At 47.1% G+C, this 19257-nt stretch overlaps 1 protein-coding gene across 1 annotated transcript in view; it reads left to right on the top strand.

Moving 5' to 3' along the window:
• Positions 1-759: 759 nt before the first annotated feature.
• The window catches only part of LOC121542363 (tumor necrosis factor receptor superfamily member 11B), a 29638-nt gene continuing 11140 nt past the window's right edge, over positions 760-19257 (top strand). The window contains exons 1-2 of the mRNA XM_041851765.2: positions 760-921; positions 16687-17056. Coding sequence (XP_041707699.2) covers positions 874-921; positions 16687-17056 — 418 coding nt within the window. The 5' untranslated portion in view covers positions 760-873. The remainder of the gene's footprint in view (positions 922-16686; positions 17057-19257) is intronic.

The following is a 19257-nucleotide window of genomic DNA, read 5'->3' as shown; positions in this document are numbered from 1 at the left end:
GGAGAGAAAAAAAAATCTAAAAACCCGTCTTTTCACTTTGTCATTATGAGATATTCTGTGTAGATGGGTGAGATTTTTTTAATATTTTGAATTTAGGCTGTAACACAACAAAATGTGGAATAAGTCAAGGGGTATGAATACTCTGTGAAGGGACTCACTGTACAGTATATAATAATAATAATCTGCCATTTAGCAGACGCTTTTATCCAAAGCGATTTACAGTCATGTGTGCATACATTTTTATGCATGGGCGGTCCCGGGGATCGAACCCACTACCCTGGCGTTACAAGCGCCATGCTCTACCAATTGAGCTACAGAGGACCACCCATTACGTTCTGTCTGTAATATACCAGGAAATATGTTAGGTATTTTTGATGGATATGGTTCATCCTCTTCTCAAGATGGGCTTGACAGACGTCACCCAGCCTCTCTCTGGACCAATCCCTTGTCTTCCCCGTCCAGGGAAGGAGACAACAATAACTAATACATTAGGCATTACAGGTATTAGGCAAGAATGATCAATGCCCTGCTTTGTTCATGTAATTATTTTAATAAGTATTTTTTTAAATAACTTATTAGGCTATTGGTTCATATGAGTTAACGGCATGATACATCAAATTGTAAACAATTAATGTTAATTTCCAGTGCTAGGCCATAAGTGGATGTTCTAAAAACCTGCCTCTGTAGTGTACGTAAGTGATGACGCAATCATAGCAAGTATGCATTTATTTTAGGGAGAAACCCTGTAAGAAAGCAAAGCGAAGAAGCCCGCTAGTCGTAATGCCACCAAAGTGGGTGTGCACACTTCCTAAGTATAAGTATGGAAACAACCTCGTCTCGTCCTAACGGATTTCTACTACAGAGGAGACAGAGATGAGCGCTCACATTATGAGACCACAGCCAGCAATGCAATTATATGTGGTGAGTATCTTACCTTCACGTTGTTTATATTCTCCGTGGACTATGTTTGGCGAGGGGGTTTATTCTAACGATTGAATAGATTATTCCAACGAGTGAATTGTGAGATTAGAACAGTGTGCGGATGAACGATAAATGCCGGTTGTGTTCGATGCGATGCGCTGTTCTTCAACAAAACGCAGCACAGGTAGGTAGCCTGTTCTGTGTTTAAAGCGTCTTTGACGATAGAAGCTCTTTGTCTTTGGTGAAGGGGAGACTAATATTAATAGAAATGAGAAGTTTCAACCGTTGATTGTTTTTAAACAAGCGAACTAGTCGTTGTATGGACGAAAGTTTTGATCAAATTGCTATTAAATATTTCCTATTTTGTATTTGAATGTAAACGAAGTCAATAGTGTTTATTATGAGGGATGCGTCATTGACTATTATAAATAGTCTCGGCTTCATAGGGCCTAATCGCAAACATGCAGCAATATTTCTCGACCACGTGACTCTTCTGACCAGGTGTGTATTGTATTTAAACTCTCCTTCTTTACCTTTGTGTGTCATGACTGAATTTATTTCGAGCTGAATTTGCATAACTTGTTGGTTAATGATGGTTCCCAACCGTACACATAATGTGTTTAATTTTCCTAAACCAATAAAAAAAAAGAAAAAAGGAACCATGTCCTGCAGTAGTATTTATTTTAATAAGTCAATAGGCTAATGGAGTTGAAATGTAGGTCATGTTTTGTTTCTTGTAGGACCAATTTTAAGTGAATCAGGATTCCATAGACAGTGAGCGACTGCTGTGAGAATTGATCCTAAAAGTGCTTTCTTCTGGTCCAACCGGGTGTTAGTACTCAGGAGATGATGATGTGCCATAACAATGCTAGGTTAGTACTCAGGAGATGATGATGATGTGCCATAACAATGCTAGGTTAGTACTCAGGAGATGATGATGTCCCATAACAATGCTAGGTTAGTACTCAGGAGATGATGATGATGTGCCATAACAATGCTAGGTTAGTACTCAGGAGATGATGATGTGCCATAACAATGCTAGGTTAGTACTCAGGAGATGATGATGTCCCATAACAATGCTAGGTTAGTACTCAGGAGATGATGATGTGCCATAACAATGCTAGGTTAGTACTCAGGAGATGATGATGTGCCATAACAATGCTAGGTTAGTACTCAGGAGATGATGATGTGCCATAACAATGCTAGGTTAGTACTCAGGAGATGATGATGTGCCATAACAATGCTAGGTTAGTACTCAGGAGATGATGATGTGCCAGAACAATGCTAGGTTAGTACACTGCTAGTAGTGTAGTGCACCTCTTCTCACCTCTCTGTTTTGGTACAGAAAGCACAGTTGTTTCCTTTGATGTGTTTTGCATGCTTCTTCCTATCTGGGCCTCATAAAGTGGTTTGCATATGTCCATGTTGTTGAGATCTGTATCAGATAGGAACCAGTAGAGAACTTGTAAGAAAATAACATTATATAACTCTTTATATAGTCTGTGTGTGTGTGTGTGTGTGTGTGTGTGTGTGTGTGTGTGTGTGTGTGTGTGTGTGTGTGTGTTATTCTTAAATCATTGATACACAGATACACACTGTGTCTGATATGATAGGCTACACTTGCCTCCTGTGTAAATGAATGCAGGTGGTATTAATTTGTAAGCAGAGCAGGGAGCCATTCTTCTATGGGGATTGTTCTGCATGTGGCTTGTTATCTTTCAACCCTTTATCTTTATGCTCTGCGCTCGGGGGTGTCTGTGCTCGGTGGTGTCTGCGCTCGGTGGTGTCAGTTAGAGACAACTTCCCCAAAATTAGCCGTTCACGAGGTGACAGAGAGACAGAGAGAGGTGCGTCAAAAGGTCACCTTGTAACGCCCTGCAGAATAAACACAATTCTGGGTTTTTGTCAAATTACTGAGGCTTTACACAAAGACAAACACACACACATACACACACACACACACACACACACACACACATACACACCACCTAACGTTTTTTTAAAGAAAGGAACACTTCATCCTGCAGGGAAGCTTCTGTACAGCGACTACAGTAACTTCCTCTTTTACATCAGCAGTAGAAGTGATGCAGTCAGTAGAGTGTTGTGTTTCTGTCATAACAGTCACAACAGTCACAACAGTCACAACAGTCACAACAGTCACAACAGTCACAACAGTCACAACAGTCATAGCAGTCATAACAGTCATAACAGTCTACTCTAATAACATTGAAACACTGAGACACATTGTTTCTATCCTCTTTCTCTACTGTTCTAGTTGTTGTCAGATACTGTGGAAATCATTACAGGAACACCTTTCTATTTAGAGTTTCACGTAGTTCTCAGGTGAGTTAGGTGGTGTGTGTAAACATCCTCTAAAATGTTTCGGAAATTGGTAGAAATGTCCAATGAAAGAATAATTAAAAATAAACAGAATATATATATATATTGTGATGTCACGAGAGGCTGTGTCCTGGAGGGACGTTACATCCCCCTGAGATGGCTGCAAACCCAGACAGCTATGGCTCCATCTGCTGGTATGGTCGGGAACTCCAACCCTCTGTGGCCAATCTTCCCACGCAGCTGAAACCAATCAGGGGCTGATAAGCTGGAGTTGTTTTGGAAGGGAAGAGAGACGGTCTGGAAGGTGGGCTCGGAGAAGAAGAGAATTGTGTTATAATTTCGTTAGTTGCCGAAGACCTTTAATAAAAATCCTTGTTTTGGTTGAACCTGGACTCCTTGCACTACTTGGGCAACCCCGCTGGAAGCGGTAGCCTCTCGTGGCATCACAGATGGTGGAGAATACGGGCACGCTCAAGCGTTAATAGTGCATGTCAGAGGAGGATACCGAAGGTTTGATCACCCAGTTTTCCAAGTTGGCCGTAGGCTCCCCGCCGACTGAAATGGAGGACATATTGAAAGCCCTTGTTGCTGGCCAGCAAGCCCAGATGCAAGCAAACGTGGCTCTCTTGGAGGAGCAAAAGAAAGCCAACCTTCTGAAGGCAGAGGAATTGCAGTTGCAGAGACAGAGGGTGGTCCAAAATACCCGCCCAATAAAGGCAAGTGACTTTATATCTAAGATGGGAGCTACCGATGACATTGAGGCATACCTGCATGCATTTGAGGCCACGGCCACTAGGGAAGCCTGGCCCAAGCAACAGTGGGTTGGTCTGTTAGCCCCCTTCCTAACCGGGGAAGCGCTGAATGCTGTCCGGGACCTGGGCCCTGACCAGGTTACTGACTATGATGCCCTGAAGTCTGAGATCCTCAGCAGATATGGACTCACAAAATTTGGTATGGCCCAGCGCTTTCACCGTTGGACCTTCCAACCAGACCAACCTCCTCGGGCACAGATGCATGAACTTGTCCGAATCGCAAGGAAATGGCTGGATCCGCAGAGGAATACAGCAGCGGCGGTGGTGGAGGCCGTTGTGGTGGATCGTTACCTACGCGCCCTGCCTTATGAGGCAAAACGGTTCATCAGTCAACAGGCCTTGACCACGGCTGATCTGACCGTGGAAGCTGTGGAAAAGTACCAGGCCACAGCGGAGATGCTGAATGCTTCCCGAAAAGACCCCAGGAGTGCGGCCCCACCACAAATGGGAAGGACCCGTCCAAAGGACCCCAAGGTCTCGAACCCAGCCACGTCAGGACTTATCCCGGCTCCAGGGGGAGCCAGAAACCAGGCGGGTCCAAGAAGAGTACACCAGGAGGGGGAAACTCGACAGGGTTACCGGTGTGGGGAGATGGGACATATCTCCTGGCAGTGTGGGAAACCAGCCGATGAACCTATGCCCACTGCGGAGTCCTCCAGCTCAGCACCCACACACCGGGTTGCCTCGCTCTTGGGAGTCGTAGATGGCGGCCCAGATCGACCCCCCCACCTGCCCGGTAACTGTGAATCACCATGATGTGGAGGCCTTACTGGATTCTGGTAGCCGGGCCACCCTGGTGCGTAAGGATTTGGTGGGCCCAACGTGTCTGACCCCCGGGGAAAGTCCTCCCAGTTTCCTGTGTCCATGGGGACACCAGAGAATACCCCATTACTGAACTTACAATGACCAGCACACGGGGAACCATACACACGACGGCGGGGTGGTTGATTCCCTCCCCGTCCCTGTCCTAATTGGACGAGACTGCCCAGCCTTTTACCCACTCTGGAGAGAGTCTCAGGAGAGGATAACCCGAGTACCTCGGAAACGGAGAGGCAAGACTCATCCTGGGAAGGCTCCGGTGCAATCCTCCGAGTTACTCACTCCCGCCCGGGCTCTGATAGGGATGGCAGGTGCCCAGACCGACACCGAGACTGGTCCGGATACGGGAGAAGAGAACGCAGCCCAGGAAAGTGCTCCGTTCTCCAGTGAAGAAGACGTCCCAGGCACCCAAGAGCTTCCCCCTCTCACAGGCCAGTATGGTACGGCTCAATTACAAGATCCTACTCTTGCAAATGCCTTAAGAAATGTGCAGGTATTAGAAGGTGTAGTGTTAGGTGATAAGACAACCCCTACTTACCCCCATTTCGCAGTAAACCGGGGGTTAGTATATCAGATAGTCAAGAAAAATGAGGAAGTGCATGAACAGCTCCTCGTGCCACAGCCCTATCGGGCCACAGTACTCAACCTAGCCCACACACACCCGCTAGGGGCCCACTTGGGGGTAGAGAAGACTAAGGAAAGAATCATGCAACGTTTCTTTTGGCCAGGAGTACACAAAGAGATAGAGAACTACTGCCGTAGTTGCCCTGAGTGTCAGCAGGTTGCGCCAAAGCCCACATATAGAAACCCGCTCATTCCCTTGCCCATTATCGAAACTCCTTTTGAGAGGATTGGATTAGACATAGTCGGGCCCTTACCGAAAAGTGCCAGGGGACATCAATACATTCTGGTCATTCTGGACTATGCGTCCCGGTACCCGGAGGCCATTCCGCTGAGGAAGGCTACATCCAGACAAATCGCCAAGGAGCTGTTCCGTCTCTCAACTAGTCTGGGAATCCCAAAAGAGATATTGACGGACCAAGGGACTCCATTCATGTCCAGGGTGATGAAAGAACTCTGTGCTTTACTGAAAATCAAACAGCTGAGAACCTCGGTCTACCACCCCCAGACAGATGGCCTAGTCGAACGTTTTAACAAAACACTAAAATCCATGCTGCGGAAAGCGGTAGGGGAAGATGGGCGCAACTGGGATCAGCTGTTACCATACATATTGTTTGCGGTGAGAGAGGTACCTCAGTCTTCTACTGGTTTTTCACCCTTTGAGCTCTTGCTTTCCTACAGACCCAGAGGACTGCTCGACATCGCCAAGGAGGCCTGGGAGGAGCAGCCATGCCAACAGCGGACACTGATCGACCATGTAGGGGCTATGAGGGAGAGAATGAAGGCCATCTATCCCATGATGCGGGAACACATGGAGGCCAGTCAGCGGCAACAGCAAGCCTCCTACAACAGATCTGCTCAGCCCAGGGAGTTTAAGCCGGGGGACAGAGTGCTGGTCCTGGTGCCAACCGTTGAGTGCAAATTCCTGGCAACCTGGCAAGGACCATATGAGGTCATTGAACGCATGGGAGAAGTAAACTACAAGGTGAGGCAACCAGATAAGAGGAAAACTGAGCAGATTTATCATGTCAACCTTTTAAAGAAGTGGCACGCCAGAGAGGCGCTGTTTAGCTCTCTACCCCCCACAGAGACCCAGGAACCGGCGCGAGAAGAGGTTCAGCTGGGTCCAAATCTGTCCCCACATCAACGACAGATGGCCCTGGAACTCGTGGAGCAGAACCAGGATGTCTTCTCCTCCCTTCCCGGTCACACAGAGGTGGTCCAACATGAGATCCGCACCATGCCTGGCCGAACGGTAAACCAGCGCCCGTACCGCGTGCCAGAGGCTCGTAAAGTGGTTATACAGAAGGAGGTAAGGAAGATGCGGGAGTTGGGAGTAATCGAAGAGTCCCACAGTGCCTGGGCAAGTCCCATAGTACTAGTTCCCAAGCCAGACGGTTCAGTACGATTTTGTAATGACTATCGAAAGTTGAATGAAGTGTCTGAATTTGATGCATACCCAATGCCTCGTGTCGATGATTTAATAGACTCCTTGGGGCATGCTCGTTTCATAACCACTCTTGATCTCACAAAAGGCTACTGGCAGGTGCCCTTGACCCCGGCGTCTAAGGAGAAGACAGCCTTTGCCACCCCGGGAGGGGCTCTACCAGTATACCCGACTTCCGTTTGGTCTCCACGGGGCACCTGCCACGTTCCAACGCCTGATGGATCGAGTCCTTGCGCCCCACAAGAGTGCACGCAGCGGCTTATTTGGATGATGTGGTTATACAAAGTCAGGATTGGGCCAGCCACCTACCCCGGGTACAAGCGGTGCTGGATTCGCTCAGGGAAGCAGGGCTCACGGCAAACCCGAAGAAGTGCAAGGTGGCCTTCAGTGAGACAAACTACCTGGGGTACACCATTGGGCGGGGGTTGGTCAAACCACAGGAAGCCAAACTGCGGGCCATACAGGACTGGCCGCAGCCCATCAACAAGAAGCAAGTAAGGTCATTTTTGGGCCTCGCTGGCTACTATAGACGCTTTATTGCAGACTTTGCTACCATAGCGGCACCATTGACGGAGCTGACGACCAAACGCCACTCACGAATGGTGAAGTGGAACCCTGCGGCGGAGGCGGCTTTCCGCAACCTGAAGCGAGCACTCTGCTCCAGTCCGATCCTGGTGGCACCAGACTTCAAGAAGGAATTCATGGTCCAAGCGGATGCTTCGGAGGTGGGTCTGGGTGCTGTCCTCACCCAGGCACATGACGGGGAAGAACATCCCATTCTCTACCTAAGCAGGAAGTTACTTCCAAGAGAGAAGAACTATTCAACGGTGGAGAAGGAATGTCTGGCTGTAGTCTGGGCCCTGGAGTCCCTTCGGTTCTATCTCCTGGGCCGACGTTTCATGGTGGTATCTGATCACGCCCCTCTGCAGTGGATGGCCAAGAACAAGGAATCAAACAGTAGAGTAACCAGATGGTTTTTGAGCTTGCAACCGTTTAACTTTTCGGTTGTCCACAGGGCTGGCAAGCACCACGGAAATGCATACGCCCTCTCCCGGCGTGATGCCTTCTTCACTGCCTTTACCCCGACGAGGACGTCGGTCCCGAGGAGGGGGATGTGTGATGTCACGAGAGGCTGTGTCCTGGAGGGACGTTACATCCCCCTGAGATGGCTGCAAACCCAGACAGCTATGGCTCCATCTGCTGGTATGGTCGGGAACTCCAACCCTCTGTGGCCAATCTTCCCACGCAGCTGAAACCAATCAGGGGCTGATAAGCTGGAGTTGTTTTGGAAGGGAAGAGAGACGGTCTGGAAGGTGGGCTCGGAGAAGAAGAGAATTGTGTTATAATTTCGTTAGTTGCCGAAGACCTTTAATAAAAATCCTTGTTTTGGTTGAACCTGGACTCCTTGCACTACTTGGGCAACCCCGCTGGAAGCGGTAGCCTCTCGTGGCATCACAATATATATATATACTACCAGTCAAAATGTTGGACAAACCTACTCATTCCAGGGGTTTTCTTTATTGTTTTACAATTTCTTACATTGTAGAATAATAGTGAAGACTTCAAAACAATGAAATAACACATATGGAATCATGTAGTAACCAAACAAATATATTTTATATTTGAGATTCTTCAAATAGCAACCCTTTGCCTTGATGACAGCTTTGCACACAACTGGCATTCTCTCAACCAGCTTCATGAAGTAGTCACCTGGAATGCATTTCAATTAACAGGTGTGCCTTCTTAAAAGTTAATTTGTGGAATTTCTTTCCTTCTTAATGCGTTTGAGCCAATTAGTTGTGTTGGGACAAGGTAGTGGGGGTATACAGAAGATAGCCCTATTTTGTAAAAGACCAAGTCCATATTATGGCAAGAAAAGCTCAAATAAGCAAAGAGAAACGACAGTCCATCATTACTTTAAGACATGAAGGTCAGTCAATATGGAACATTTCAAGAACTTTGAACGTTTCTTCAAGTGCAGTCGCAAAAACCATGAAGTTCTATGATGAAACTGGCTCTCATGAGGACCGCCACAGGAATGGAAGACCCAGAGTTATCTCTGCTGCAGAGGATAAGTTCATTAGAGTTACCAGCCTCAGAAATTGCAGCCAAAATAAATGCTTCACAGAGTTCAAGTAACAGACACATCTCAACATCAGCTGTTCAGAAGAGACTGTGTGAATCAGGCCTTCATGGTCGAATTGCTGCAAAGAAACCATTACTAAAGGACACCAATAAGAAGAAGAGACTTGCTTGGGCCAAGAAATACAAGCAATGGACATTAGACCGGTGGAAATGTGTCCTTTGGTCTGGAGTCCAAATGGAAGATTTTTGGATCCAACCGCCGTGTTTTTGTGAGACGTGGTGTGGGTGAACGGATGAACTCTGCATGTGTGGTTCCCACCGTAAAGCATGGAGGAGGAGGTGTGATGGTGTGGGGGTGCTTTGCTGGTGACACTGTCTGTGATTTATTTAGACTTCAAGGCACACTTAACCAGCATGGCTACCACAGCATTCTGCAGCGATACGCCATCTCATCTGGTTTGTGCTTAGTGGGACTATCATATGTTTTTCAACAGGACAATGACCCAACACACCTCCAGGCTGTGTAAGGACTATTTTACCAAGAAGGAGAGTGATGGAGTGCTGCATCAGATGACCTGGCCTCCACAATCCCCCAACGTCAACCCAATTGAGATGGTTTGGGATGAGTCGGACCGCAGAGTGTAATAAATAGTAAAAATAAAGAAAAACCCTGGAATGAGTAGGTGTGTCCAAACTTTTGACTGGTACTGTATATATATATATATCAGACACAGTTTTGCCGGAAATGTTTATATTATCTTTCGTTAATTATTAACCCACATGACTGTGCCAAACTCCTGCTACAGCCTCCCACTCATAAACGGTTAGATGGAACGCTGCAGAAATCAGAGGCAGAGGCAGTGAAACAAAACCTGCGGCTAAATGATGAGGAGATAAATGCCATACCCTCCCATTGTTAAACGTACGGTATGACTCTCTGCTATGGCGGCTACTGTTTTGCTTTAATACTTGGCTACCTGTGTGTACTGTTACATGTTTCTAAAAGTTAGTGGGTGGGTTTATTAACCCAAATATGTATTGTAAGAGTTGAGCATGTCAGTTGTGTCATTATGTACAACACAGGCTTATTAAGTTGTAATGTCTCATGGCTTGGGTGTGTTATTATGGCTAGCTGACCGTCTCATCTGCTCATAGCTGGGGCCGTTGATCGTTTTATGATTTCACAGAGAGGAGCTGTTTGATGCCAGGCCTCCCACTAGTAGGGGGCTTTTCTCAGCGTCCCAAATGGTACCCTAGTCCCTATATAGTGTGCTACTTTTGACCATGGCCTATAGGGCTTTGATCAAAAGTAGTGTGCGCTATGTAGAGAGTAGGGTGCCATTTGGGACGTAACCTTTGAGGCCTATAATGGGGGGATTTTACAGCAGTCAGTTTAGATAGAGGTCAGTCTGTTTGTGTGTTTGATGCCTCTAAAGAGCTGAAATCCCCACCTGCACACCAGTACTGACTCCATCCATCTATCGCTCAGCTCTCCGGCCTTCTGATCCTCCATTGAAACAGGCCTAGCAGTACATACCATTTAGCCGACCCTGTTATACAAAGGCACGCACCGCGATGTGTGTTTGGTCCTCCGTAGTCTTGTGTTGCTTGACATGTTTTGCCGAACTTAGAACGGCTGGAGGCGAGTCTACTTTCTGCTGAAGTGTGCATTCGTTCAGTACTTCCCACAAATCTAAAAGCATTGGATCGGTGCAGGGATGGGCTAGTGGGAATCTGCACCATATTTCATGTACCAGTCATCTCCTTTCAAATTAGTTAAAAGGGCAGTGCAGTCAAAAACGTGATTTTCCAGTTTTTTAAATGATATTTCCACACTATGAGGTCGAAATAACACTCTCAAATTGTGAAAATTATGATATTGTCCTTTTTAGTATAAGAACTTTTTTGTTGTTGTTGCCTGGAATTTCAGCCTGTTCTGGTGGGATGAAGTTTTTGGCCCACAGCATCACATCACAATCTGATGTGATTATTCTGTCCAATGACCAGTCACATTTGACATCCATCCTGTGTCCTCCTATGTTAGGCTCTAGACCAGGGGTCTCCAACCTTTTCTAGCATGAGAGCTACTTTTTAAAAGAAAAACATGTCGCGAGCTACAGAGTTTTTATTTTTTTATTTTTAGCTTTCAAATAGGCTCATTCTTCTCTTCTCTTCTATAAAATCTGTGATGTTTTTTCAGTTTTTTAGTTTTTCACTCTCAAAATAACGATTGTTCATAGAGGAGCAACAACATGTGATGTTCTGAGTCCATGTTAATGCTTAAATCGCATCAGAATACCAATTTTTTTAATTTCTTCAGGTCTGGAACAATTTTGATTGTTTTGTGTAATTCCTCTTTAATGGGGCATCTGGCCCTTTAAATGCATATATCTAGCGAGTGAAGAACGTGTGGTCTAACACGCCGGTCTAGCAATGGTTCTGTACTGCTCCTGCTCATTTCATGGTAAAGTTAGCAAATAACAAATGATAGATACAAATTACATCTACTCATTAAATACTTCTGCCAGGTAAGCCTACTTTGCAGTTAACATTTAATTGAGAATGTTTTTGGGGAAAGTATTTCTGTCAACCCACAGGACGGTTATCACATCAAATGGCTACACGCGGAGTGAGGAGTGATAGACAAACGCTCACACCACACAGACAGACAGGGGCAATATTGCTGGAAATTAATTGGCAGGTATTGTTTTAGTTTGGGCTTTTTAAGCCAATAGTGGCTAACCAGGGGTGGGATAATGTCAATGTTGCGTTGATTAGATAGTAGCTGGGAGCTCGCGGTGTCTGATACTTGTGAGGTTTGTTTATGACAGTTTGCGTTGGAACACGTCAAAATTGCATGTACTTTCAGAATTGTTTGGGGAGCCACTCATAGGTGGGCTGCGTGCTACTGGTAGCTGGGGATCGACCAGTTGGAGACCCCTGCTCGAGTCTAGACGATCCTATCCGCCAATCAGGGCCGTGTAAGGAAACAAATAAAAATGTGTATCGACGCCCACACGATCGGACTGCGCATTTCAATGGCAAAAGGATGCTCAGGGAAATAAATGATCAAAAATATAGTTTGAGTTATTTACATGAAATAAACAAACACAGTGATTTATTAGACATACAGTGATGATTTAAAAAAAATAACATTAAAAAGACTGCATTGGGGCTTTAAGGGAAGTGAACAAGTGCACACTTTAGGAGGAAGGAGAGATAATTAGGACATAGCCTAGGCGTACGTCTCAAATGGCACCCTATTCCCTATGTAGTGCACTACTTTTGACCAGAGGCCTACTGCACTATATAGGGAATAGGGTGCCATTTGGGACGCTGCCTAGGTCTTCCAGTGCGTTCCTCTTAGTCAGCTGCTGGGTGTGTTCCTCCTCACTGCTTAAAGCAGGAAATTATACACATCGAAATGACTGTCTGTCATACCTCCGGGGTAGATGGTGGTTTAGGTTGAATATGGAAAGCGATTTAGGCTACAGCAATTTAGTTAGAGGAAGTAATATTTTGACTTGAAATCACACTCCATGCCCTGAGTTAGTTAGAGGAAGTAATATTTCGATTTTTAAATCACGCTCCAACCCTGATTTCAACGCTCGTGTCATTCAGCGGGTTTGGACACTGACGAGCTGAATAACATCTCCTTGACTGACTACTGTGTAATACACTAGCAAACTCTTAATGCGTCCCAAATGGCACCCTATTCCCTATAGAGTCCTATGGGCCCTGGTCAAACGTAGTGCACGATGAAGGGAATAGGGATATATTTGGGACGCAGCCTCTTGTCTGATTGAGGGGATGTACGTTCCCTCTCAGTCTGTCTGATTGAGGGGATGTACGTTCCCTCTCAGTCTGTCTGATTGAGGGGATGTACGTTCCCTCTCAGTCTGTCTGATTGAGGGGATGTACGTTCCCTCTCAGTCTGTCTGATTGAGGGGATGTACGTTCCCTCTCAGTCTGTCTGATTGAGGGGCTGTACGTTCCCCTCTCAGTCTGTCTGATTGAGGGGATGTACGTTCCCTCTCAGTCTGTCTGATTGAGGGGATGTACGTTCCCTCTCAGTCTGTCTGATTGAGGGGATGTACGTTCCCTCTCAGTCTGTCTGATTGAGGGGATGTACGTTCCCTCTCAGTCTGTCTGATTGAGGGGATGTACGTTCCCTCTCAGTCTGTCTGATTGAGGGGATGTACGTTCCCTCTCAGTCTGTCTGATTGAGGGGATGTACGTTCCCTCTCAGTCTGTCTGATTGAGGGGATGTACGTTCCCTCTCAGTCTGTCTGATTGAGGTGATGTACGTTCCCTCTCAGTCTGTCTGATTGAGGTGATGTACGTTCCCTCTCAGTCTGTCTGATTGAGGGGATGTACGTTCCCTCTCAGTCTGTCTGATTGAGGGGATGTACGTTCCCTCTCAGTCTGTCTGATTGAGGGGATGTACGTTCCCTCTCAGTCTGTCTGATTGAGGGGATGTACGTTCCCTCTCAGTCTGTCTGATTGAGGGGATGTACGTTCCCTCTCAGTCTGTCTGATTGAGGGGATGTACGTTCCCTCTCAGCTGGCGAGCGGCCACAGGAGTCATCCTATGTGACTTCCCTTCAGATGATCAGAACATTGTAATTGTGGGCGACAGAGCAGCGTGTAATTTTGGGTCTAGAGCGCTGAGGCAGAATGTCATTGAATGGTGGCTTCCAACTGAATGGTGAAAGGTTAAAAGTTCAACAACGTCTTTTATTCCAGAACTTCCATGTACAGAATGCACAGGGGCATTTCCCAGGAGTAAAAGAAAATTGGCTTGGTAAATTAGGCTCCTCCCTACTTTTTCCTTCCTATGTTTATTTGGCCTGCAGCCAGTATAGGTCACCCCAGGCCAGGACAGTATACAGTGGGGGAAAAAAGTATTTAGTCAGCCACCAATTGCGCAAGTTCTCCCACTTAAAAAGATGAGAGAGGCCTGTAATTTTCATCATAGGTACACGTCAACTATGACAGACAAATTGAAAAAATAAATCCAGAAAATCACATTGTAGGATTTTTTATGAATTTATTAGCAAATTATGGTGGAAAATAAGTATTTGGTCACCTACAAACAAGCAAGATTTCTTGCTCTCACAGACCTGTAACTTCTTCTTTAAGAGGCTCCTCTGTCCTCCACTCGTTACCTGTATTAATGGCACCTGTTTGAACTTGTTATCAGTATAAAAGACACCTGTCCACAACCTCAAACAGTCACACTACAAACTCCACTATGGCCAAGACCAAAGAGCTGTCAAAGGACACCAGAAACAAAATAGTAGACCTGCACCAGGCTGGGAAGACTGAATCTGCAATAGGTAAGCAGCTTGGTTTGAAGAAATCAACTGTGGGAGCAATTATTAGGAAATGGAAGACATACAAGACCACTGATAATCTCCCTCGATCTGGGGCTCCACGCAAGATCTCACCCCGTGGGGTCAAAATGATCACAAGAACGGTGAACAAAAATCCCAGAACCACACGGGGGGACCTAGTGAATGACCTGCAGAGAGCTGGGACCAAAGTAACAAAGCCTACCATCAGTAACACACTACGCCGCCAGGGACTCAAATCCTGCAGTGCCAGACGTGTCCCCCCTGCTTAAGCCAGTACATGTCCAGGCCCGTCTGAAGTTTGCTAGAGTGCATTTGGATGATCCAGAAGAGGATTGGGAGAATGTCATATGGTCAGATGAAACCAAAATATAACTTTTTGGTAAAAACTCAACTCATCGTGTTTGGAGGACAAAGAATGCTGAGTTGCATCCAAAGAACACCATACCTACTGTGAAGCATGGGAGTGGAAACATCATGCTTTGGGGCTGTTTTTCTGCAAAGGGACCAGGACGACTGATCCGTGTAAAGGAAAGAATGAATGGGGCCAAGTATCGTGAGATTTTGAGTGAAAACCTCCTTCCATCAGCAAGGGCATTGAAGATGAAACATGGCTGGGTCTTTCAGCATGACAATGATCCCAAACACACCGCCCGGGCAACGAAGGAGTGGCTTCGTAAGAAGCATTTCAAGGTCCTGGAGTGGCCTAGCCAGTCTCCAGATCTCAACCCCATAGAAAATCTTTGGAGGGGAGTTGAAAGTCTGTGTTGCCCAGCGACAGCCCCAAAACATCACTGCTCTAGAGGAGATCTGCATGGAGGAATGGGCCAAAATACCAGCAACAGTGTGTGAAAACCTTGTGAAGACTTACAGAAAACGTTTGACCTGTGTCATTGCCAACAAAGGGTATATAACAAAGTATTGAGAAACTTTTGTTATTGACCAAATACTTATTTTCCACCATAATTTGCAAATAAATTCATTAAAAATCCTACAATGTGATTTTCTGGATTTATTTTTCTCATTTTGTCTGTCATAGTTGACGTGTACCTATGATGAAAATTACAGGCCTCTCTCATCTTTTTAAGTGGGAGAACTTGCACAATTGGTGGCTGACTAAATACTTTTTTCCCCCACTGTAGGTCACCCCAGGCCAGGCCAGTATAGGTCACCCCAGGCCAGGCCAGTATAGGTCACCCCAGGCCAGGCCAGTATAGGTCACCCCAGGCCAGGCCAGTATAGGTCACCCCAGGCCAGGACAGTATAGGTCACCCCAGGCCAGGCCAGTATAGGTCACCCCAGGCCAGGCCAGTATAGGTCACCCCAGGCAAAGTAAAGGTCACCCCAGGCCAGTATAGGTCACCCCAGGCCACCTCAGGCCAGTTTAGGTCACCCCAGGCCACCTCAGGCCAGTATAGATGACCCCAGGCCACCACAGGCCAGTATAGCACCCCAGGCCAGTATAGGTCACCCATGGCCAGTATAGGTCACCCCAGGCCAGTATAGGCCACCCCAGGCCAGTATAGGTCACCCCTGGCCAGGCCAGTTTAGGTCACCCCAGGCCACCTCAGGCCAGTATAGCACCCCAGGCCAGTATAGGTCACCCATGGCCAGTATAGGTCACCCATGGCCAGTATAGGTCACCCCAGGCCAGTATAGGTCACCCCAGGCCAGTATAGGTCACCCCAGGCCAGTATAGGTCACCCATGGCCAGTATAGGTCACCCATGGCCAGTATAGGTCACCCCATGGCCAGTATAGGTCACCCCAGGCCAAGGCTTATACAGTGCTGCAGGAGATGCAGAGGGACATTGCTGACTGGACACAGTGTTTTTCATGGCAGTGGGGTAGGGGGAAGTCCACGGAGGGAGAATTGACATCTGGGCCACAGCGGTGAAGGCTGCTGCCTTGCTTACTGCTGCTTGACACTGTCGATCACAGACAAGCTTCTATTTAGTTCTGCCTGGTTTCTGGCTTCATGTAACACTCAGTCACTCAGTCGATCACTAGAGGCTTGGGTTACACCCGGTCAATCACAACAAGAAAAGCCTGAATGCTTAGTGTCTCTGGCATCAGCTAGGCTGTAAACATCCGCTCTGTCTAATCTGGGATTTCTCCTCTCTGTTCTCTCGCCCTTTCTGTCTCTCTCTCTCTCTTTCTCTCTCTCTCTCTCTCTCTCTCTCTCTTTCTCTTTCTCTCTCTCTTTCTCTCCTCTCTCTCCTCTCTCTCTCTCTCTCTCTCTCTCTCTCTCTCTCTCTTTCTCTCTCTCTCTCTCTATTTCTCCACAGCTCTTCACCATTTCCTTCTCCTGGGCGTTCCACGAGGTCCCACCGCCCAAGTACCAGCACCACGACCCCTTGACCTCTGAACTCCTTCTGTGTGACCAGTGTCCGCCCGGCACGGCCATCCTGACCCACTGTACCGCCGACACCCCCACCGCCTGCTCGCCGTGCCCCGACCGCTCCTTCTCAGAACACTGGCACTGGGGCGACAGCTGCCAGTACTGCACGACGGTCTGCAAGGAGAGGCAGCTGGTGAGGCAGGAGTGTAACAGCACCCACGACCAGCTGTGTGAGTGTGTACCAGGCTACCACCTGGTGGTGGAGTTCTGCATCAAACACACCCCCTGTCAACCTGGCTACGGCGTTTCGGCTCTAGGTAGGTGATATATGTGTAATTACAAATTAACAAATTAAATTAATTAATTGATTGACTGAAATGATGTTTTGAGATGCAAATGAAGCTATGGTGCTGGAGTCTCTTTTTCATTATTTAACTACTGTTGGTTTATTTAACTTGGCTGAAGATCCTCCCTCTCTTTTGATTATTACTTCCAGTTATATACTCATACATAATGGTTTGGAAATGTTATTCCTAGTCAGCCCATGTCCTCAGAGGGGGAAGTGTTTACTTAGCCTGTGGTAGGTCTAATCAGTCTATAATATAACAGTACTGTACTCTACATCACCCAGAATCCACTGGGGTATGGTCCTGACCTGTTCCGATCTCTATGAGAGCCAACTGGTAGTAATCAGTGTGTTGGCAGAGGGCCAGACAGAGACAGAGCTGTGAGTGGCAGGCCTAGTCATCAGACAGAATAACTCTACTGCCTGGCAGTTATCATCACCAGGATCTCTCCTCTCTTGTCGGATCACTCAGAAGTTGTGTCCCAAATGGCACCCTATTCCCTATATAGTACACTACATTTGACCAGAGCCCTATGGTCAAAAGTAGTGCACTGTATAGGGAATAGGGTGCCATTTGGGACACTACCAAAGCTAAGCAGGATCAAGATCACGCCAGACACTGAACTACGTCTTTGTCATTTGTACTTCGTTCTCACTGGCCTCCTTCCCCTGTTTTTAGTCATAACGTTCCTCAGCCTTCAGTCCTGGTTTGTGATTCAGATGTATTCCAGGCCAGATGAGGAGAGGGGAGAGGTGAAGGAAAGAGGAGGGAATTGTTTCTGGCCAGAGTTTTACTAGCAATAGTCTGTTGAACGTCTCTGTGAGAGATGATGAATAGAAACATGTCCGATTCTATTGGAGACAGACTGGTTCAGCTCCATCTCTGTATCAGACAGTTAGACTGGTTCAGCTCCATCTTTCCTCTCTGTCTCTGTATCAGACAGTTAGACTGGTTCAGCTCCATCTTTCCTCTCTGTCTCTGTGTCAGACAGTTAGACTGGTTCAGCTCCATCTTTCCTCTCTGTCTCTGTATCTGACAGTTAGACTGGTTCAGCTCCATCTTTCCTTATTCTTTTTTTATTATTTTAGTCATTTAGCAGACGCTCTTATCCAGAGCGACTTACAGGAGCAATTAGGGTTAAGTGCCTTGCTCAAGGGCACATCGGCAAATTTTTCACCTAGTCGGCTCGGGGATTAGAACCAGCGACCTTTCGGTTACTGGCACAACGCTCTTAACCACTAAGCTACCTGCCGCCCTAGTTTCCTCTCTGTATCTGACAGTTAGACTGGTTCAGCTCCATCTTTCCTCTCTGTCTCTGTATCTGACAGTTAGACTGGTTCAGCTCCATCTTTCCTCTCTGTATCTGACAGTTAGACTGGTTCAGCTCCATCTTTCCTCTCTGTCTCTGTATCTGACAGTTAGACTGGTTCAGCTCCATCTTTCCTCTCTGTCTCTGTGTCAGACAGTTAGACTGGTTCAGCTCCATCTTTCCTCTCTGTCTCTGTGTCAGACAGTTAGGAGGACTCTTTTTAGCTTGAGTTCTTCTCTGCAGCTTCTACAAAGTCTGGTTCATTATACAGCAGAGTGAAATTATGAGTAAAGAGTCAGTGGTCGGTCCAGGTCTATCCAGTCAGTGGTCGGTCCAGGTCTATCCAGTCAGTGGTCGGTCCAGGTCTATCCAGTCAGTGGTCGGTCCAGGTCTATCCAGTCAGTGGTCGGTCCAGGTCTATCCAGTCAGTGGTCGGTCCAGGTCTATCCAGTCAGTGGTCGGTCCAGGTCTATCCAGTCAGTGGTCGGTCCAGGTCTATCCAGTCAGTGATCGGTCCAGGCCTATCCAGTCAGTGGTCGGTCCAGGTCTATCCAGTCAGTGGTCGGTCCAGGTCTATCCAGTCAGTGGTCGGTCCAGGTCTATCCAGTCAGTGGTCGGTCCAGGCCTATCCAGTCAGTGGTCGGTCCAGGTCTATCCAGTCAGTGGTCGGTCCAGGTCTATCCAGTCAGTGGTCGGTCCAGGTCTATCCAGTCAGTGGTCGGTCCAGGTCTATCCAGTCAGTGGTCGGTCCAGGTCTATCCAGTCAGTGGTCGGTCCAGGTCTATCCAGTCAGTGGTCGGTCCAGGTCTATCCAGTCAGTGGTCGGTCCAGGTCTATCCAGTCAGTGGTCGGTCCAGGCCTA

Source organism: Coregonus clupeaformis, unplaced genomic scaffold (assembly GCF_020615455.1).
Source record: "Coregonus clupeaformis isolate EN_2021a unplaced genomic scaffold, ASM2061545v1 scaf0146, whole genome shotgun sequence".
In the NCBI taxonomy this organism is placed as follows: Eukaryota; Metazoa; Chordata; class Actinopteri; order Salmoniformes; family Salmonidae; genus Coregonus; species Coregonus clupeaformis.
Note: the sequence above shows the minus strand (reverse complement) of the source record. Positions and strands in the feature narration are given on the sequence as shown.